This window comes from Leopardus geoffroyi, chromosome E2 (assembly GCF_018350155.1).
Source record: "Leopardus geoffroyi isolate Oge1 chromosome E2, O.geoffroyi_Oge1_pat1.0, whole genome shotgun sequence".
In the NCBI taxonomy this organism is placed as follows: Eukaryota; Metazoa; Chordata; class Mammalia; order Carnivora; family Felidae; genus Leopardus; species Leopardus geoffroyi.
Genome location: NC_059335.1, coordinates 60,690,657 through 60,712,851, shown reverse-complemented (window position 1 = coordinate 60,712,851; position 22,195 = coordinate 60,690,657). Strand labels below are relative to the sequence as shown.

Sequence of the window (22,195 nt, the reverse complement as noted above, 5' to 3'; positions counted from 1 at the left end):
CTGGGGGGTCCCTGAGCTCTCCTGCTGAACCGAGCGAGGCGGGGCGCACCCCCTCTTTCCACAAAGGGCCTGCCCGCCTCTGCAGCCACAATGCCCAGCACGCGAGGAGCCCCCTGTACCTTTCTCCTTCTTGGTCTGGGCTGGGGTGGGGGACCGCGAACTGGCTGAGGACACGGGGCTGGCCAGGTCTGCGTACATGTCGTCTGAGTCCACGCTATGCACCGAGCTGCTACTCGACGTGGCGCTGGACACCGAGGAGACGCTGCTCACGCTCAGGGACCTGGACACACACGAGCACGTCTGCACCCCCGTGGCCATGACCGCAAGACGGTCCACCTTCCCCAGTTTCTTTGTGAGGCACGGGTACCCACAAAACCTGAGACCTCAGGGGGTGCTCGGGTGGTTTAGAGGGGCCACCCGGTGGAGGGACGCCCACGTCCCCGAGTCGAGGGCCCCTCGCACTAACGCTCAGCCGCCCTGTTTGCCGGGCAGGGTCGTCGAAGCAGGAGCCAGGCCGGCAACGGCAGGGCCGAGGGCCCAGGTACCGAGGCCCGAGGAAGGGGAGGGCTCTGACCTGCAGTCACACTGCACACCGGAGCAGGGGCCACCCCGGCCCAGCACGGGACCGGTGGCCTGTCTCGCAGGCGCTGCTGCCCCCACGGCTCCCGCCACGAGGACTCCCCACGTGGCAGGCCGCGGAGTCCTGTCCCTCTCAGAAAACACCGACCACGGCTTCCTAGGTCCTTAGACCCCGAAACGATCAGGGGAGAAAGGGAGGACCCAGTTTTGCTTGAACACTGGGACTTTAAACCTATTTTAGGAAGATGTGGGCAAAAGGATAAACCACGTGCTGCCTAGAAACGGAAGAGAAAGTTCGATCCAGGAACCCGAGCGCTGGTCTCACACGGTCTTCCCTCCCAACAGCTTAAGAGCAGAATTCTTTCCCACTCATTCTTTCCTGGATTTGGTTACAGGCCGTCCGCCGAGGGCCTCAAGCATGGGGTGGCGGGGAGGGCTCCGTGCTGGCCTCAGGCCTGCTGAGCACCTCCGCAGGCGTGGGGCTGCCGGCCAAGGTCCCTTGTCTTCTTGGTCCACGTGCTGCCCCACAGCACCTCAGGGCGGGGGGGAGGGGGGGGGGCGCCAGGGCCCGGGGCAGGAGGTGGCCAGGCGCGCGGGGCTGGGGCTGGAGAGGCGCGGACAATGACCTGGATCTGGAACTGGAGCCGCTGTAGCTGCTGCCGCTGCCGCTGCCGCTGATGGTCCGCCTGCAACACAGAGAGGTGGTGCCACGGCCGCCTGTCCCCCCGGTCCCCGCCCCCCCACACCCCCCACCGGTCCCCGTAGCCACGGGCCCAGGCGCTGCTGCTCTCCCGAGTGGGCGGGGCTCTGCTCTTTCAAGGCTGGCTTCTCCACAAAACAAAGATGCCAGCCTCTGCTCGAGCCCCCCAGCAGCCTCTCTCCGGGGGACTCCTTGGTGTCGAGGGGGCGCCTGTGTCCCGCACGGCCGCACCTTCCCTCTCAGGGGCTTGCGCCTCCCAGCGCGCTCGCGGGGAAATCGAGGGCCGGCAAGTCCCTCAGCTCTGGCACCAAAGACGTAGAAATCTCCAGAAGGGTACCCAGAAGCCCGTTCGCTTACCTCCTGGGGGGGCTCCTAGCTGGCCGCTCTCTCCTCCTGGCTTCCCGAGGGTCTCCTGGCTTGGCGGGCTCGGGGGCCGGAGCAGTGGTCTTAGGGGCCTGTGGTGGGGCTGGAGGAGGGGCTGGCTTCTTCATGGACTTCTCTCTGTGACAGGAGACGGGGGGAGGGTCAGACCCAGCCTAACAGGCGGGGACGGGTCCTCGAGGAACCCTCGAGAACGACAGCTGGTGCCGTGCCTGCTGGGGATGCCCATCTCCGGGCTGTCCCTGGGCCCGGCCCGCTCAGGCGTGGGGCCCGCGCTGCGGTAGGGGAAACGGTCCCAAGGGCTGGTCGCTCCCGTCAGTGTGGGGAAATACTCTGCCAATCGTTTGGGTGGGGCGAACACTCAGTTCGGGAAACAAAGTCTGGGCAAAAAGCATGCCGCTCGGCACAGCGTCGGGGGCGAGTCAGGTTCGGTGCGGGCCCGGCCGGGGACAGCCTCCCACGGGCCGGCGTGTCTGGACTGCGGTGGGTGGCCTCACACGTTTGTCAAGTACATCAGGTGGCACAATTTGGACGGACGTGGTGCCGCTGACGTGAGTTATCCCTCGACACCATTCGCGTTAACGCTTTAAAAGCAGGCTACTCAGGACTCGCTCGCCAGGAGCGTGCGCGGCGTGGCCCGGCCGGCGGGCAACGAGGGGTTGGGCGGCGAGCAGGCGGGGCCCCTGTGCTCAGCCGCGCCCCGGCCTCGCCCCGCCCGTGGGGCCGACCCCACCACTGGCGTCCCGGGCCCTGCGGCGCTCGGAGGGGAGCCCCCTGCGTTCGGCTAGGCGCCACCCGCCAGGTGCCATGGTGCCTGTGGCGCTCCACAGTGTCTCCCGTTTCCCGCGCTAGTCCCACGCGCCGGGAGCAGCGAGAGTGAACGGCGAGCCCGGGGTGGCAGCTGCCCCCTTCCGCGTGTCCTGGACACAGCCCCGGGAGGGCGATGGAACCGCCTCCCCCACGGCCCGGTCTCCTGGCGCCGCCGCCCCCCTTCTAGGGCCTCACTGGGGCCTCTTCACAGTGGGGGGGGTGGGGTGGGGTGGGGAGAGAGGGAGGCAGGGAGAGCGCGGAGGGCCTGACCCCCGGGGCACTTACCCTGCTTTCCCGGGAGGCGGGGCCGGCTCCCCCTTGGTTCTGACGGAAGGTCTGTGTGGGGAAGGCGTTGGGGACGGGGACGGGGACGAGGAAAAGGACCGGGACCTAGAGAGCAAACGGACACGTGAGGAGGGAGCACTGCGGTGCCCTGGTCCCGACCAAGGCCAGGGACGCTGCCTGCCTTCGCAGAAGAGGTCACGGCAAGTCTTGGCCTCGGATTTAAAACGGCTTTCGGGTGTTCCCGGTCCTCTCCTCAAACAGCAGCGGGAAAAGGAGTCACCAGGCCGGGGGTCCTGCCGCCCTGGGAGCCGCGTGGGCGGGACAGCAAGGACACACACAGCCCGACCTGGCCCGGTGGCAGCGGTGGGACAGACGGCTGCGCGAGGGAGCCGGGCACGGAGGCCCGGGGCGGGGGTGGCTCCTGCTGGAGGACAGTCTGAGACAGTCTCCGACGTGAGCAGCAGGACGGGGGCGCTGGCCGGGAGGCTCTGAGGCCGGCCAGGCTGCCTCCTCCGTCCCGGGACCCAGCACACCCTCCCAGAGGAGGGAGCCTCCGAGAGGCTCCGGGTTTGCCGATTTCTCCCGACCTGGAGACTGTGGCGCAAAACGCGCGACGTTTTCGGCCAAACGAGCAACAGCTAAACGCCTTGAGCCCCCGAGGTCACCGCATGGCGGTTTTACAGACAAAGGCGCGGACACGTGCCGCACTCTCCTGTCCTCACGCTCGCTCGGCTGGGGCCGCCCACCGTGGGAGTCCCGAGGGAAGGCCTTGCGAGGCCACACGACCCCGCGCCTCCGCCTGGGGCGTCCTCAGAGGCGCTGCTATGGAGCCCCGGCCGCTAAGGGTGTGCGCGGGGGAAGGGTCTGCGGGCAGTGGGCAGCAGGGGTGTCCGGGCAACCCGAGGAGGAAGGTCAGGTGGCCAAGGACGTGTGGCTGATTTTGTGAAAACGGCTGAGACGTCTACATTCGTGATGTGAGAAGATCCTGAAGCCGACGAGGGAAACTGGGTCTGGGACACAGGGCTGGTCCCGGGGGGTGGCTCTGCAGAGCTGGGTGACAAGGACGCCTCACTGCACCGCGGGCCTCCAGCCCATCCCCCTCAGCGCCTTCGAGGCCCCGCAGAGGAGACACCACAGGCGACATCTTGCCCTCCTGGCACCACTAGCATTTCCAAAACTTCCCAATCTCTCAGCGGGGCCTCAGGCCCACAGCTCACCGTCCACGTATCCTAAACGAGGCCACACACACAGACTCTTGCCACTGATGCTCTGGTTGGTATACTTTCCGTCTTCTACCTCTCCTCCCACAGGTAGCCCTCCCTGATTGCCCCGTGACCTGCAGCCTTCCTCTGTACCCCTCGAGTATAGCTTAAAACCCCTGGCCACAAGGTTGTGAGGCCTCAGTGCCCACAGCTGACCCTCTAGACACCCTCAGAAACAGGCTGCTTTTCTTTCCCTCGGGCTGCACAAGATCCGACGTCCACACAAAACAGGCCCCACGTAACCCACTGCATCCGTCCTGCACTCAGACTGCCATCTCGACCATCGGGTCCGGTGGCTCCAGCGATCTCCTAAAGCTGCTCTAATCATCTCTGTAAGTGCCCCGAAGCAACCGTTTGCCAGGAAGGGGCGCCACCGCGGGACCGACCAATCTATTCCAAGAACGCATGGTGATACACTTCCCAAACGAGCGTGTGCATGCGTGTGGGCATGTGTGCGCGCGTGTGCGTGTACACGCGTCTGGCCTGTGTGTGGTCCTGGTCAAGGACTGGGATGACGATGTCTCCGGCCGCGGCCGTCCAGGGGTGCGGGGCGCACCCTGGGTGCTGTGCAGGCTGCTGCACGGATGGTCCTCCGCTCCCCACTGTCCTGTGGTCTCGGACCCCTCCTCTCCTAACTGAACCCCGAACGGGACTAAGGGAAAGAAAGGGAAAGAAAGGGAAATGCTTGGGCTTCCCCGCCAGGCGTCTCTGGCAGGCGGGATGAGGCAGAAAGGGCCTCAAGCAGCTGGCATCTGCCCACAGGCAGGAGAGGGGGGCGCGGCTGGAGCACGTGCCATGAGCACTGGTTAGGAAAACAGCAGCAGCGAGACAGAGCCCCAGAACGGTCCCGTTTGTCATGCTGACCGACGACTTTGTCCCGACACACATGACTGAAAAATTCCCTAAGATTCTGGAGCCTGTCTATCTTCCATGGGGAAAATACACCTCTTGGGTGATCTTTCCAGAAACGTCCAGCAGAACTTCCTGTGACGACGGGAAAGTTGTAACATCCCCAGACGGGGCTCACGCACAGCCCAACACTCCGTATCAGAGTGAGGATCGTCGCACGTGGCTGTGGGCCCAGCGGACAGAGGGGGTGGTCGGGCCGTGGCCCGGCCGTGGCCTTAGTTCCCACCAGGTCCGAGCCCGCAGCACCCACCCCGCGTCACCTTGCCTCGTGCCCTTCCTCAGAAGACGGCGTGAGACGCACAGCTTACGCCGTCCGAGAACAGCCGAGCAGCCCGGAAGGGCGCCGTCAGACAGAGGCCGCGCCCTCGGGCGCCCGCACTGGCCGCGTGTGGCGGCCGGGACGTACCTGGAGCGGCTGCCTGAGAACGAGCTGTGTCTGGAAGACCGGCTGGAGTAGGAGCTGTAGGAGGAGGATCGGGAGCGCGACCGGGACGACCCGGAGCCGGAGTAAGAGGACGACCGCGACGAGGACCTGCAGGGCCGAAGACAGGAACGCGAGTGGGGCCCGTCTGCCTCGGCCCGTGGCCCGCCCCCCGGTGCCGGCCCGCTGGCCTCGCTATTGCCGGGTGACGGCTCGCGGGCCCCGGGTGGACGGAGCCAGCACAGGTGCGCCCATGTGTGCGGGACAGCACGTCTGACCTGTGCACATGCACACGTGTACTTATCGGCCCCTGGCGCACGTCACGAGAACCCCGGATCCACGAGGGCCCCTCCGGTCTCCGTCCACCACCGCAGGCTCCCCCCACCTGGGGCTGCACCCTCCCCCCACGAGGGGCTGCACCCTCCTCTGTTTGTTCAGACCCGGTGGACACACAGAAGCCCCAACTCACAGGAAGAGAGGGGCTGACCCCTCTGCCCTCACCGGGTCCGTGCTCCCGGCTGGGTCGCCAACATCCTGGCCGGTCTCAAGTGTCTATTTTGGGGGGCGTGCAGCCTTTCTGAGGCTCCGAGCATCAGTTCTGTTTGCCGCTGACGCTCTAGCACCCCAGCTTCTCAATAATCTCGGAACAGACACCCCTGTGGTCCCACTGACCATCCTCAGGCGGGGGCGGCGTGGCCGTCCGGTGGTGTGGATGAGCCAGCTAACTCCGACCAGCCGGCCTCCTTACCTGGAGGAATTGGAGGCAGAGGCCGACGAGGCGGATGTTTTCCGACGCCTTCGTGCCCGGCTGGGGGAGACGGACACCCCGAGTTTCTTCTTGGGAGACTTGGACCGACGCCAAGGGTCCTTCCACTCGTCTGCTCGCTTCACCTGCGGGCCGGCAGCGGTGGCCTCCTTCTTTGGTGGCTCAGTTTGACGGCTAAAATCACAGACATGTTAGCAACGCTGGGACCCCTTCCATGAAGGCATCGCTGTTTGGTGAAGGGAACCTTATAAGAGGTGAGATCATGGTGTTAAGTGCCTTATTCAAGGGAAGCCTGACAAATAAAGGGTCGCCTATGGGGGCGGCAACAGTCCACCGACAGCAGAGCTCATCTCGAACAAGACAGCAGAGCTCCCTACGTGAACGGTCTCCCCACGCACGCGTCCTCCCTGGGGAAACACCCATCTTCCTCCCTCAGGACACCTAACCACATTGGTACTTACCTTTTTGGGTGTACCTGCTTGCTGACCTCCTATCTTCCCCACCCACACTACAAACTCTGGGGAGGACAGGGACAGAGGTGGCCCATCCAACATGCTCTCTGTAGAGCTAGCACGCAGGTGCACAACAAATACTTAATTTAAGGGTAACGAAGCACTTTTTGTTTTCACATGCATCAGAGATTTGATGAATCATGAAACTCAAGCCTTAAACGGTTCGTTTGTCATCTGAGTTAGGTTTAAAGAGGCTGGTTTAATTCACCCAGAGAATATCCTGATCAAAGCCAGAGAGGCAGGGTGGCGGGAGGAGGCAGTGGCCCGGAGAGGGGTGCTCCTCCGTGACAGCCGTTAATGCAAGCGTCAGGACTGAGGGCTAGCGGGCCAGTATGAGGGACCCTGCCAGGCCCGATGAGCAATCTCCCCCAAATCTCAGCGGGGCTGCATCCGTGGTAACCACAAGTGGACAGAAGTCACCTGGAAGAGAATCAAGGCTGCAGTGTGAGAGCCACACTCTGTGGTGGACGGCAGGCTTCCGGCAGAAGAACCCGGGAGCCCTCCTTAAAGGCGGTGGGAGGTGCTGGGCGGATGAGTCCTAGACGGGTGAGCCCGTCCACACCACCCAGGAGCTCATGGCAGAGACATAGTGGGAGGAGGGACCTCAGCAGCCCAACTTGGGAGGAGGCCCGGCACTGGCCAGGGCGCCCTGTGCCCACAGATACACCCCACAAACCAAAACCTCCTCCCTTAATAAGGAGCCAAAGTACAGGATCCCAGACAACTAGCAGTTGTGTGCTGGTCCCGGGATATAGTTCTTTACTAATTAAATACTATAAAGTTCATTTAAAAAACACAGGAAGTACAAACAAGGAAATAAATAAAAATCCTGTCCTCTCATTTTCCAGAGACGGCCAGCATCTCTTTACGCCTCTGCGCTCCCTTCCCCTGCACTCGGTCGGCCACAACGAACACTCGCGCGTGCACTCACACCCACTGTACACACGACCCGCCTGGTGAGCGCTCGGCTGCAACGGGGCGCCTCCCCGTGGCACCTGCTGTGCAAATGGGGTCTTCCCGGACCGTGTGATGATCCACGCCACATGTCACGTGCCACAGAATTCCAACATTCCTACACCATCGGCTGTTTCTAACCTATAATGCTAAAATGACCCCTTCTATGTTCACGGACAACTTGTTTCTTCTAAGAGCAAACTCCTGAGAAGTCAAAACGGTGGGTCAAAGGAAATGAACGTTTTACAAGTTACGTATCTTCCCCAAAGCGAAACCAGCCTGCGCTCGCTCGGCAGCATGAAGGCGCCCACGTTACCTCGTTCTCACCGTGCGGGTTCCCGTGTTGCCAGGGAAACACAAGATAAACCCTCAACGTGGCAACTGCGTATGTGGAAAGGGTTCCCGGTGCCTGTGGCGGCAGCTGGGGCTGGAAGGCCGGCCCCCGCGCCTCCTGGCCACCCTGAACTCTGGCGGTCGGCCTCACTCTTGGCCACTTTTCTGCTAAGTTCTTTATGTGGGAGGGAGCCCTTCCCGGTCCCGCGTCTGTCCCCCGCTACTGGCTCTCAACTCTGGTGGTGGCATCGAATGGGCTCCTTCTCTTTCCGGCACACGGGTCCCGCTCCACTCGGAGCCGCCCTCGCTTGTGTTTTTCTTCTGGGTGATCTCGAGTTCCTTCCTTTCTTTCTTGTGTTAACAGTCCACTCTTTGGCGTGCCCGGAGCTGCGGTTTCTGTCTGCGACGTGCAGGGCAGAGCACAAGGTGGCGTGAGGGGAGGGGGCCCACGGCGCTGGCCGGCTTCTCCGCCAGGGGCTCTGGGATGCGGGGCCACTTCTGGTGTGCGTGTCTCACTCTCGGGGGGCCGCTGTCTCATAACCCGGCTACTCCCCTCCCTCCAGGATCGTCCCCCCGGGAGGTGCACGGTCCAGAAGCCCCGACGCTCTGAGTTCCCCAAGGTGCTCGGCCTCGTGCCTGCAGACGCTGTCCCCCCACCGGGCCTCCCGCGGGCGTGTTCCTAAGCTAAGAGGATCTTGCCATTCACCCGGGCCTTCCCTCGTGGGGGCCGTTTTCTTCATAAGAAGTCCTGCCTTTTTTCCACCACCAGATTCTCCACCACCAGCATCCGAGCCTCTCGGTTCCCCTTGGCTTTGCCGTGACCAGCATCCAGTATATCACATCACGATACGTAAAAACCGTCACCTGCCGATGTCCGCAGAACCACCAGCGAGTTTCAGGTCTGCTACTTGGGAAGGATCCCGCAGCAGAAGCGAAAACCAACATTTAAAACTGCCCTAGGGACACACTAAATTGAAGCGTAAGACCCCCGTTTTGTCGGCCCCAAACCCCGAGAGACAATGCCACATAAGCTTGTAAGCGTGTCCTCCGGGGAAAGTAATCCCGGGAGGAAGTAAAAACCTGTTGATTCCAGCCTGTCCCAGCTGTCCCAGCTGTCCCAGGCTGCCATCACCTTTCCATGTCCTGTGCTGCTCTCATTCTAAAAATGCAACAGGAAACAGAACACCTTGGTCACCGGGTTTCCATGAGTCATCGAACGGCCCAGCTTGGCCGGTTCGCGGCCCGTCTACCAGGGGCAGCAAAGCGGCCGAAAAAGGGACAGGCCTGTGACGCTGCCGTGACTGCACCGAGGGCCCCTGCTGCAGTGAGCAGAGAAAGGACAGAACACCGATCTGTCCCCATCACAGCACTGAGGTCACCGAGCAGAGGCCAAAGCAGGCTCCCGTCCTCTTCTAGAGTCAGTGTTGCTTGCCAGGGACACCCTTTCACTCACACTGGGGTGACACTATGGGCTTCACAAGGAGCCGCCCCTTCAACAGTGCTGGAACGGGGCCTGGGGGCGCTGTGGGGGCCTCGCTTCTGAAGGGCTGGATGCCTGGTAGTGACCCCGTGAAACCAGGGATCCCCAAACTGTGGCCAATGGGGGTCTTGGTTTTAAGTAATTAGCACACAAACAACCATTTTTACTTCTGATTTATTTCTATAGTGACTCACTAGGACAAATGATCTGGCCTGCTTTATGGAAATGATGTAAAGTTCCCCTTTCAAACGTATTCAAGCTTAAAAAGCGAAGACATCAAAAACGTAAGGAGCACCTGTGGGACCCGGACACAGAAAGCCGCGCAGGTGGGGTGAGAAGGGAGCAGCTTGGGGAGCTCGTTGAGCCAGGGGTCCCTTCTGCAGACCCCCCGAGTCAGACACTGCCGAGAGGGGCCGCAGACTTGGGGACCCAGACCGGGAAGAAAGGGTCTCAGGCCTGGACGCAAACCTGGAACCATCAGTGTTGATGGCAAGTGTTTCTGGGAAAATGACCGGAGGAACACCCAATAAAGAGCTCACAGGAAGTCCCACTGGCAAATGTGCACAGGACGCTGGGGACGGCCGGCAGAGGGCAGACGAGGCATCCCCAGACTCCCAAGCGGGTGGGCACGTGTGGCTGGGGTGACAGCAGCCACCTGGCCCGCTGTCTTTCCTCCTTCACCATTTCCTCTATTCTTTGTAAGGTTTTCCAAACGTTCCTACACCATAACGTTTCACATTTGTTACAGAAAAACCCCAAGTATTAAAGATTTTTCCACTCCTGCAGAGGGAGCGGTCTGCTATACTGACCTGCACACACTCTCGGGGTCTTTATCAGTGCCCTGCTCTCACCTCTCATGGGGCCTCAGAGGAGGAAGGGGCCCCGAGCTCTGGGCTGCGGTGGGCAGCACAGGGCGGGCAGAGGAGTCCAACACAACCCAGCCAGTGAGGGGGCAGAGCCCGGGCGGCCGGCTCTGAAACCCTGGGCAGCAGCGCCCCTGACACGGGGCCCCACGGCGGCTCCTGTGCTCTCAGAGAGAGGCCAGGCCCCTGAGGATGAAGCCCCTTTCAGAGAGTGCCGACACCCCGGAAGAGAGAGCGCGCGTGGCCTGGAAAACCAAGCAAAGTCGCAAAGTGACAAAGGACCTCGTGGAGACAGAAAGCAGCGGAACTGCCCCCCCCCCCCACCCCAGTTTGCGACTCAGCCCAGGAACAGGAACAGCGAAGTCAGCAGGTGACTGGGGAGGCCAGGCCCAAGTCAGGAACGCGCGTGGAATTTGCATAAAGCCTTCCCAAGGGAGAGGGGAAGCCAGGCTCCTGTCCCTCCGCCGAGGAAGTGGCCTTCCCAGCACAGCTACAACACAAGCTTATCTTCCGGGTACAGAGCCTTTGTTCAAGGCCTCGGGAGACACTCCAAGGAGCAAAGGTCAGCCGTACCAGGACTGCCAAATGCCCACGCCAGAACACAACACGACACAGGGGCCCGGGTCGACTCCTGACACGCCTCATGTCTCACACGGGCCACAGGGGTGTGAGGTGGTGGTGACGTAAGAGGGTGACGGAACGGTGTCTGGAAACTCCGAGCTGAGCGGCTGCCAGGAGTGGGCTCCAAAGCGGAACAAGGTGAAAGCAGAAAGGAGTTCTTCTCAAATCAAAGGGCTAAGTCTCTAACAAGGATCCGGGAAAAGGGAACCGCAAGTCACCTAACTTGTTCACACCCCTGTCTGGGAAGGTCACGATACCTTCCGTGGGAGATGCTCAGCACGCCTGTGCTCCCGGAGCCTCTGTGGGGCCTTTTGTGGAAGCCTGCGCCGTGATCACCCTCCTCAACACCAGGCAGAAGCCACCCACGGCGGTGCATGTGCTTCTGGGAGGGCGCTGGCCCGGGCAGGGGCTCCCTCCCTCCGGAACGCCCGCCTGCAAGGGAGTCTCCTCCCCCCCCCCCCCCCGCCCCACCCGTGTCCCCAGTGCGGTGCCCGCACAGGACCTGCCGGATGCTGCAGCACAGGCCGCTGCACTCCCGGTCTTCCAGGGGAGGAGAGACGGAAGGGCCTACGGTGATGTCACGTTCACCCTCCACCTCTGAAAACACACTCGAACCTCATCAGGGACAAGTAAACCCAGGGACACACAAGCCCTGTGTGCCCCGACATGAACTTCTGCGGGAGCAGAGGACAAAGCGGGCACACAGCGATGCCCGAGGAGGCTCCCCAGCGCCTCTCCCGTGTCACGGCCGCACCCACGTCCATCCGTACCTCCCCAACTCCCACCCACGCCAGACATCCACACACACCTGAGAGCATGACATACTGCCATCATTTGCCTCTTCGTACTCAGCAAATAGCTGAGCAAGTTCTGGATGACTCAGGGGGGTAGGTAGTCAAGAAGCTAAAAACCAGGATACGCTTTTCCTCAAAGATACCCCACACGAGATCAGAACGGGGACATGAGGGTTAGGAAACCCCCAGGGGAGCGCCTTGCCCGGAGACAAGACCGGGGACGGTTTCGGAGCTGAGCCTAAGTGCCTGGGAACCGGCTCGGAGGAATCTGCCACGCCGGGCTGGTCGCGGAGCATGAAGCGTCACGCGGCTGGGAGCGGAGCGGGAGGCCAGGTCGTCCGGGTGTGGTCGTCGGCACACTCAGGCCCCGACCTGTCACGTTCAAATTCACGAACCCGACAGAGTGTGCCACGGAGGCCGTGGAAGGTGGGGAGACACCGCAGCGGCCGAGGCCGGGCGGCGGGAGGCCGGGCAGATGGGCACGGGCGCTGGCCGGGCGGGAGCGGAGCGTCACCAAAAGCAGAGGGAAACCCAACGTGTGGTTTTTGCGAATAAAGGGCAACCTGAGCTGCTCAGACACACGCAGGGCGGGGGCCCAGCCGCAAGCCAGCTGCTCCGGGCCGGTGCGAGTCCAGAGCAGGCCTCTGTGGGGGGCTCACAGACCCCCCGATGTGCCTCTGACCGGACACTGATGGGCTGCGCACAGGCCTCTCGTACCCCGAGACGCCAAGGACCCCCCTGAGGAGAGCGTGGGCTTCGGGGAACGTGGAGAGGCGGGCAGAGGTTCCCTCCCAGGAAACGAGGAGTCTGCCATGTCACCCCAAGGGGCACCACACCTCAACCGTGCGCAGCTCTCGCGGTAACAGGCGGTCTGGGCAATCCCTCCAGGAAGAGGTCAGCTGCTATTTTTATCTGGGATGGCCTGAATGTGCCTGTGCCAAAGCACATCCTCATGACCCGCCTCAGCCCCGCCCAGAGCACACCCACTGGCTCGGCTGTAAAGATTAGAAGGTTTCACAAAAGGGGTTTCCCTCTATTTACATAGAGGCGTCCCATACGACTGCTTACGAGGTTCCAGTCTAGTCTATAAACAGCCCAGATGCAGGAGCGGCCAGGGACCCCAAAAGGCACAGTTACAGAAGGCCAAGCTAAATGGAGAGGGACACACCTGCGCACACGGCGCCGCCGCGTCTGGCCTACGAGGCCCAGAGTAAAGCTGGCAAGAAACCCCGGCAGCTCACCAGGTGCCGTGTCACAGCAGACCAGCTCGGGACGGGCGGGGGGAAGAAACCGGGAGCCCAGAGCGCCACGGCCAGCCCTCACCCACGGCTCGCTCCGCCGTGCTGCGTGCCCGTGCCCTCTGCTGGGTAACGGGGGCTCTGGGTTTAAAGCGCCCGTGCCGGCTGCAGACAAGACGGGAGAGCCACCACCGCACCGAGGTCATCGCCTACTCCCGCCACGTCCACCGGGCTCTGCGAGGACCGGGGCGGCGCAGCATCCGCTCCGGCACGCGGGCCCCCTGGCTGCACAGACGAGAGCTTCCCGCCGGACTCGCTGAACGTGACCGTGTCTGTCTCGTATTTCAGGCGAGGAGAACCCTTTCTGTCCAGCCGCTGCTGCAAAATCCCCAAGCTGTCCTGGGCTAAGTGAACAAACTCTTCGACGACAGGGAGATCGCACAAACATACGACCGCAGGGAAATTCAGCTTCCTCCCGGAGAAGCAGTCACACCGGCTCTGGCCGGTCACAGGAAAAGGAAATAGGAGGGCCGGGCTGGAAATTCTGCTCTGGTGAAACCCTAGCCCTTCGGGCTGGTCGCAGGGCCAGCGGGGTTCCAGCCAGAGTGATCAAAGATGGGGTGCAAGACTCCCCGGCACCAGCGGGACAGGCTGAATCCTGACCAAGGGACAGGGTGCACGCGTCCCTGCCGTCAGAAGTCCTGTGGGGGACGGTCCGCAGGAGCGAAAGTGAGAGTCCAGGCAAGAAAAGGGGGGGAACATGAGCCCAACAGAAGGGAGCAAACCAGGCGGAAACAAGTCGAGGGCACGCCTGCCTGGTCTGGTGAGGAAGCCGCACCTCCTTTTAGGAAGGAGCCACTCAGTCAAGCCTCCTGAACCCGCCCTGCGGGCTCAGCCGTGTTCTCATTGACCCCGGCCCTCACCTGAAGATCCTGGGTTGTGCAAACGCAGGCTGTGTGTGAGGCTGCTCTGCACAGGCGTCTGGCGCCCGGGGGCCACGCCGACTCACGCCACTGCTGTCAGCGCAGTGTCGCTGGACTCGCGTGGGCACCTCCTCTGCAGGGGTCGGGCAGCACCGGGACCGGGAATGAGTGGCAGGCGGGCGTCTGTCCCAGGAGTCAGTCGCAAGCACAGACAGACACAGCCACCGGTGCAGCTGTTCTCCAACGGACTCTCTCTAAAAGCATGCTCTCGGGTATAAAGGGGTCCTTGTGCCGGAAGAACAGACCTCCAACTTGGAAGAGCTACCTGGCTTCCTGGAGATGAGCAGGACGTGTCAGTGGAGGGAGTGGAGGGAGGCGGTTGGTCGTCAGAGTAAACATGAGTGAATTCGCTCATAAACCAGCAAACCACGAGAACAGACTTGCTGATGTGATCTGGGAGTCCACACATCCTAGACATCACATCATCTGTCCGTCTTTCTTGTGTTTCTCCTTCTAAGACCAGGGATGTGGATGTGCACGAAAACAGCCATTTCATGAATCTGGAAAGCAGACTGAATTAGTCCTCTGTGCAGAACTCAGCCTACGATTTTGTCCACCTTACAACACTCACGGCGGCAGACGGGGCAAAATGCAGGCTGCTACCGAATCCAGAACAACTCCACAGCACCATCGAGGGCCTGTGGGCTCCAGCTCCGTGCTGGGCTCTGAGACGGGACCTGCTGCCACGGTGCCCCCTTGGGGATCCCACTTTAGAAGGCAGCACAGGCTAACAGACACGTGAACAGAACAATGTGACATCGGGGAGCGACGACAGCCGTGAGGATCTACCAAGCACGGGGCGAAGACAGGGGTGGGTGGGGAGGCCCCTCTGAGCAGCCATGTCGGAGCAGAGTCCCAGAGACGCCGGGGGCCCAGCAGGGGCGGAGGGTGGCCAGGGCCCAGGCTGGACGAAGAGTGCAGCGGTGGTGTGGGCAGAGGGGTTTCCAGGGACCGAGAGCAGGAAGATCAAAATCAAGCTTTGCACTTCAAATGAAGTGATGAACTTCACGGTGAGGTAAACGGCGGTTTCGGCAACATAAAGATCCGTCAAAGCGGTCTTCCAGAGAATGAACTGTTTCTGCATCTAGGGTGTGTGATTCACTCTGAACATTCTGTCGAAACATCGCTTTGCCCAATGTTAGGAAAGTATGAAAAAATACAGCAAATTTAGTGAGGGCAATTCACCGCCATCTGGAGGATGGGAACAGTCAAGGCTGGTGCTCACACGGACTGTCCTGCTGCGGCCAGAGTTGACCGTGAAACCAAAGACTACGGTCCTGATGCTCGTTGTCAGAAACACAGCTGCGCTGACACAGGGGACGAGATCTACAAGAAGAGCTCAGCTTCCCCCACCAAGGAACTGTCACTAGTAAATGAATTCGGTACAAAGGACACAAATTCAACATACAAAAATCTGTTGCATTTTTATACAGTAACAACGTGAACAACAACAACAACAACAACAACAACAAAAACAAAGAAAATAATCCCATTTACAACTGCATCAAAAATAAAATACTCAGGGGGCGCCTGGGTGGCGCAGTCGGTTAAGTGTCCGACTTCAGCCAGGTCACGATCTCGCGGTCCGTGAGTTCGAGCCCCGCGTCGGGCTCTGGCCTGATGGCTCGGAGCCTGGAGCCTGTTTCCGATTCTGTGTCTCCCTCTCTCTGCCCCTCCCCCGTTCGTGCTCTGTCTCTCTCTGTCCCAAAAATAAATAAACGTTGAAAAAAAAAAATAAATAAAATAAAATAAAATACTCAGGAATAAATGTAGCCAAGGAGGTGAAAGCACTGTATCCTGACAATTGTACGAAACCAACGAAAGAAATCCAAGACTCCACAGTTAACGGAAACCTATTCCGCGTTCACGGATCCCAAGAGCCGATGCAGAAGAAATGTCCACACTCCCCAAAGCCAAGTACAGACTGGAATCCCTATCAAAACTCCAAGGGCATTGCTCACCAGAAATAGAAAAAACAATTGTACGGAACCACAAAAGACCCCAAACAGCCAAAGCAATCTTGAACAAGAACAAAGCTGGATCAAGAATCTCGCTTCCTGATTTCAAACCGTATCACAAAGCTTTAGTAACCAAAACTGTATGGTATTGGCATAACAACAGACACATATCAGGGCCCCTGGCTGGCTCAGACGGTGGAGCGTGCAATCGGGGTCGTGAGTTCAAGCCCCACGATGGGCACAGAGACCACTTAAGGCAGACAAACAAACAAACACCAGACACAGATCAATGGGACAGAATGGAGAGCCCAGAAGTCAATCCATGCATATATGGTCAATTACAACAAAGGACGTAAGAACACACAAAGGAGAAAAGATGGTCTCTCCAATAAACCATGCTGGAAAAACCGGACAGCCATATACAGAAAGAAGTGGACCCCCGTCTTACACTGCACACAAAAATAATTCCAAATGGATTAAAGATGCGAAATCCAGAAGCTCCCAGTTGGAAACACGACAATAAAGCTCCTCGATGTGAGTCTCACCCACACCACGGGCAACAAGACCAAATATAAACAGTGGGACCACACCGGCTAAAAAGCTTCCACAAAGCAAAGTAAATCATCAACAAAGTGAAAGGACAGCCTACAAGAGCGCGAAAAAAATATTTGCAAGCCATTTATCAGGTGAGGGATTGATATCCAAAATATGTAAGGAACTCCTACAACTCAATGGCAAAAACCAAAGAATCCAATTTAAAAATGGGCAACTGCCTGACTAGACATTCTCCAAAAGAAGACATCCAGATGGCCAACAGGAACGTGAGAAGGCACTCAACATCACTCATCACCAGGCAACGGCAAATCAAACCCAAAATGAGGTATCACGTCCCACCTCTTAAAAGGCTGTCATCAAAAGCACAACTGGTAACAGGTGTCAGTGAGGGTGGGGAAAGGGACCCCTCGTGCACTGTCGGCGGGAATGCAAACGGGTGTGGCCGCTGTGGAAAACAGTATGGAGGGTCCTCAAAAAGTTGAACATAGAACTACCACACGATCCAGCAACCACTTCTGGGTAAACATCCAAACGAAACGCAAACAGAAGAGACGTCCACACTCCCGTGTTCACCGCAGCTTCCTTCTCGAAGGGAGGACACGGAAACCAGCTGAGCGTCCACTGACGGATGAAGAAGGTGTGGTGGAGCCATGCCATGGACGGTCATTCAGCCGCGAGGAAGAGGGACATCCTGCCATTTGCGAGAACGTGGACGGACCCTGAGAAATTACGCTCGGTGAAGTCAGGCAAAAAAAGACTTCTTACTGTATATTCCTAACTTACATGGAGAATCGAAAAGAACCAAACATCTAGAAACAGACGGGAGAAGGGTGTGGAGGAAATGGCAAGATGTTGGTCACGTGGTACAAATTTCCAGTCGTGAGACGAGTCGGTGCTGGGGATCTAGGGTACCGCGGTGGGCCCATGGTTGAAATACCGTATCGTGTATCCGTGTACCTGAGATGCCGAGACACTTCTGGGATGTTCTCACCACACACGTGAGGGAATTATGGGAAACAATATTGCTGTTAACCAACTTCATTGTGGCAACAATTCTGCAACACGTGCATGTATCCAGTCATCACATTGTACGCTTTAAGCGTATACAATGTTACATGTCAACTATAGTTCAGTAAAACTGGAAAAAATATAAAATAAAAGGCTCCTGCTAAAAAAATAAAATAAATTAAGAAAAAGGCTGATGTCATCAAGAAAGCAAAACCACCAACCGCAGAATGGGGGAGCACACGTGCAAGTCAGGTGTCTGACAAGGGGTCTGTACCTAGAACGTGAGGAACTCCTCCAACTCAATAAGACGGCCTAATTAAAAGATGGGCAAAAGATCTGGATAGACATTTCTCCCAAGAGCATATACCAAGAAGCACATGAAAAGAGGCCCAGCGTTTTCATGACTAAAATGGCTTTCAATCACTAAACAGGTCATTAGTTACCAGAAGACCTAAACCAAGCTGTGACGAGCTACCGTTTCACACCCAGTGGATGGCGACGATAAAAAAAAAAAAAAAAAAAAAAAAAGGGCAAAAGCAGATAATGTGGAGAAAAGTAGAACCCTCACACATTTCCGATGGGAATGTACCATGGTGCAGCCACTTTGGAAGATTCCAGAAACTCCCCAGAAGGCCGAACACAGCTATCACGTGACCCAGCAATTGCACTCCTAGGCGTATACTCGAGGGAAACGAAAACCACTTCTGCAAAAACGCTTGGACACGACGCTCGTATTCATGACAGCCAAAGGGAGAAACGACCGAAAGGTACACTGACAGGACAGGACGGGTAAACGCAGTGTTGTCCGTGGTCCCCACGACGGCGTCGTCTTCAGCCGCAGAGGCACTGACACGACCACACTGCGGATGCGCTTCAGAGATCACGCTGGGCGGAAGGAGCCAGTCACAAAAGACCGCACGCTCTATGTCCAGAATAAGCACACCCGTGTCTGCCAGGAGCCGGGGGGCGTTTGGGGATAATGAGGGGCGACTGTTGATGGGCATGAGGTTTCTTTTTGAGGCACAAAAGGGCCTTAAAGTTGTGGCGGGGCCACCGTTCTGAATATTCTGCAAGCTTACAACATTCTGTACACTTTAAGCAGAGGCACTGCGGGGTGTGTGGATTCCCTCCCGTTAGGCTGTCAACACAGACACAGACAAAGCCCCCTCCAGCTCCGGGATCTTCTCCTGGGGACCACGTGTCTGCCCTGGTCCTCAAAGACGCACGCGCGGACCCTGAACCGGGAGGGCACGTCCTCACTGCCCGCCCGGCCACCACCCCGGCAGCTCCCGCGACCGGCACAAAACCGCAGCCGCCACCCGGAAGACAGAGGACGCGCGAGGGGGAGGCCGGCCCTCCACGGCGGGGGGCTCGAGGTCCGGCGCTCCGGCCGCCGGAGAAGCGACCTCCCTGGCGCCGTGCCAAAGCGGCGCGACCGGGAATTCAGAGCTTTCCCGACACAGGGTGGTGACGGGGTGCGCTGGGGTGCGAGCCCGCCGGGACACACACGTTCCGGGACGGCCGGCACCCACTCATCCCGACACACCGACCTTTCTCCAGCGAGGATTCTGGGGCTGTGGCCGGCGGGCGCGCCCCCTCCTCTCCGGGGACCCCACCGGGGGGCCAGGCCTCCCGGAGCCCAGGGGCCCACGACCTACCTGGGCGGCTGCGGGGAGCGGGGCTTCGGCTTCTCCTTCTCCTTCTCGCGCTCCTTCTCGCGGTCGCGGTCTCGGTGCTGGCGGTCCTTCTCGTCGCGCTTGGCTCGCTCCCTCTCCCACTCCTCCTTCCTCCGCTGCCGCTCCTTGTCGCGCTCCCGCTCCCGCTCGCGCTCGCGCTCCCGCTGCCGGCGCTCCCGCTCTCGGTCCCGCTCGCGCTCGCGCTCGCGCTCCCGCTGCCGGTTCTCGCGCTCGCGCTCGCGCTCCCGGTCCTGAAGCCAAAGACACGCGCTGGGCGGCGGCCGGCGGGCAGGCTGCGGGGGGCCATCTCCCGCGCCGGCTCTGTTCCCCAGGTCGTCCTCCAGGCCTCCAGGCACCGCTACCCGGTCCGCCAGTCGCCGGGGCCGCCCCCCCCTCCTTCCAGGGGCGGGGACAGCGCGGGGCACGTGCCCCTGCTTTCCGAGGCAAAGGCCTCGAGCGCCTTCCGGAATTATCGCTCAGGTCTCCTCCATCCGTCTGCTCTAATGTTCAAAGTTAAAATGGGACAAAGCCCAAATCACAGCACGGACACGGGTTTTGGGTTTCAAGTGGCCTGTGAGGTAATGAGGTGCGCCCCTGCCCTGCCACTGGCCGCAGCCTCGGACGTGGTGGGGGACAGAGGCGGTGGAAAGCAGCTCCGACAAGTCACTTCTATCTTCAGGGAGACCCTGCCTGGCAGGCCGCACCTGTACCCCCACAGCCCGGGCCCACCCTCCAGGCCAGCAAGGCACAGCTGGGGGCGGGGGGGGGGGTCACTAAAGTGGGTGAGGACACGGGTGAGGACAGCATAGTTATAAATGGTACCGCTAGGGAACCTGAGGGAGTAACACACTCAGGAGGGCAGAACACAGTCCCATGCAGAGCTGTATCAATGATCCAGTCGGCAAACCTAGTTTTCAACAAACCCAGAGCAAGGGCACAGATCAACTAAAGGAAACCACCACCAACTTAACCTGTGGATCCGAACTGTTTCTCCACGAACAGTCAGTCTCGACTTGAAATTGGTACACTCTGCCCGTGCTACTAAAACCACAAGAAGTCCCATAGATGAAAAAGGGGGTAATCTTAAGAAACGGACCAGCGCGGGGAGACGTGCACGACCGTCACACTCACCCGGTAATTGTGGTACGGCTCCGTCTCCGTGTACTGCACCCGGAAGTTCTCGTACTGCCCGCCACGCCAGAAGCGCTCGATTTCATAGTCGTAGTACGGATCTGCGTAAGGCTCCAGTCTGAAAAACGAGCGAGTGAGAGGCAAATCTTATCACTTACGAATATTAAGGCAAAAATATTACACAAAACGTTAGCAAACAGAATCCGACACCACATTAAGAAAATAAAATACGCTATGACTCAGTGGGATTTATTCCAGGAACCTGAGGATGAGTCAGAAGGAGGAAATTCGTGAACACACCACACATAATGGCAGACCTGAAGAGAAGAACCACAGAGGATCGCACCTCCGATGACAAACACCGCAGGGAGCTGGAGACGACACTTCCTAACGAGACTTAACTCACACACATACGTTGGAACTCAAGCCAGCGTCTTACTGATGGGAACAGGGGCATTTCTGTAAGACCGGGCAAAGGCAAGGTGGCCACGGCCTCCATGGCCATCCACGGGCGTGGCAGAGGCTGGGCGAGGAGGAAGAGGACCCACGCCCGCAAGTGAAATGGCACCAGACCTAGAACCGGAGGCACGGTAAAGCCGATCCAGGAAGCCAGAGGGCCCAGGGAAGCATGAGACCGATGCCTCCACGCGCACAGATGACCGCTCCGGACAAGGAGCAGAGAAACCCTCTTTTACAGCGGCAAGAAAGAAGAAACACCGAGGAACAGCGTGCGTTTAACCAGAACTGAGCAGAAGCTATCTGAGAAAAGCTTTAATGTGCTCCTCAAAGACAAGGAGGACGTGTGGACACACGAGACCATGGTTCTGGTCTTCAGCCAGGACTGGACGCTGCCCAGAAGTCAGCTCTCTCCGTCAATTCGCAAATGGAGGGCAATCCCAGTAAAAACCCCGGTGGGCTTCTATATGGAGCCCGACAACCGGTCCCCGGATGCACAGGCAGGCAGAGACGTGCAATCCCAGCCAAGAAAGACACACCCTGAGACAACACAACACTGCACGCCTGCCTTTCTCACGAAGAAACAAACGGTCCAGGGACAGACCCCCGCATGTAGGATAAAGGAGCCTCCCGAGGGGCCAAGGCAGACTTGTACTCAATGGGGAAGGGACAGCCACTGACCATGGGGAGGAAGGGAAGGAGATCCCACCTTATCCACTGACCCAGAGGACCTGCCCTGGGGGTGCCCTGGACCCTGACGTAAGTCCGGCAACAGACAGGCATTCTTTCGGGGATTTCCTGGCTCCAGACCAACTCTCCCCTGTGAGTAAGCTGATGGGGGAAACCAACGTGCCCACAACCTCGAGAGGCTGCCAGGCCGAGCTCCCGGGTCGCCTGATGGCTTCCAGCGGGCTGCCTTCTGGGAGGTGTCTGCCCCGCCTGGGCCAGGACCCCGGCAGACTGACTCACCCGAGGCCGGCTCTGCTGGAGGACACAGCTCTCTTTCACTCCAAGTGGCCAGACATCTTCCAAAGCGCGTAAGTGCCCACCACTCAGGTCGCGTGTAAGACAGCAGTCAGCAGCTGCGGAGGCCTGCCGCGGCCCAGCCCGCTGCTCGACAGCAAGAGAGAACGTGGCCCCCCCGGCCCCAGCACCATTCCCGGCCAACCCAGGCCCTGGGAGAAACACCTTCCCAAACGGATGTGAGGGTGCGTGCTCTCTCAAAGGAGGGCCGTGCCGACAAATTCGTTTCTGGAAAACCGGGTAAGCAACGTGTAACGAACGGCCTCTCTCCCGTGGGACGGCCTGGAGTCTTAGGACACCGCCACCAGGGTCCCTACGTGAAGGAGGGAACGGTCAGGGCGCCTTTGTGGGCTCAGTGCCTGTTCTTGCATTAACCGCGCCCCAGCCTCCTGCACAGAGATGACATCGGAGTCACGGGACTTGAACTCGTGGCCCTGAGGTCAGGAGTCGCACTTGCACTGACTGAGCTGGCTGGGAACTCCAGGGTGACATTTCTT

General features: G+C 59.6%; 1 protein-coding gene across 2 annotated transcripts in view; it reads right to left on the bottom strand.

Annotated features, from left to right (window-relative positions):
• The window catches only part of ZC3H18 (zinc finger CCCH-type containing 18), a 58,740-nt gene that overhangs the window by 3,543 nt on the left and 33,002 nt on the right, over nucleotides 1-22,195 (bottom strand). For both annotated transcript variants that reach the window (XM_045439971.1, XM_045439970.1), the window contains 8 exons: nucleotides 20,220-20,337; nucleotides 19,071-19,339; nucleotides 6,096-6,287; nucleotides 5,333-5,458; nucleotides 2,756-2,860; nucleotides 1,637-1,780; nucleotides 1,206-1,265; nucleotides 120-280 (listed from right to left, as the gene is read on the bottom strand). In XM_045439971.1, coding sequence (XP_045295927.1) covers nucleotides 120-280; nucleotides 1,206-1,265; nucleotides 1,637-1,780; nucleotides 2,756-2,860; nucleotides 5,333-5,458; nucleotides 6,096-6,287; nucleotides 19,071-19,339; nucleotides 20,220-20,337 — 1,175 coding nt within the window. The remainder of the gene's footprint in view (nucleotides 1-119; nucleotides 281-1,205; nucleotides 1,266-1,636; nucleotides 1,781-2,755; nucleotides 2,861-5,332; nucleotides 5,459-6,095; nucleotides 6,288-19,070; nucleotides 19,340-20,219; nucleotides 20,338-22,195) is intronic.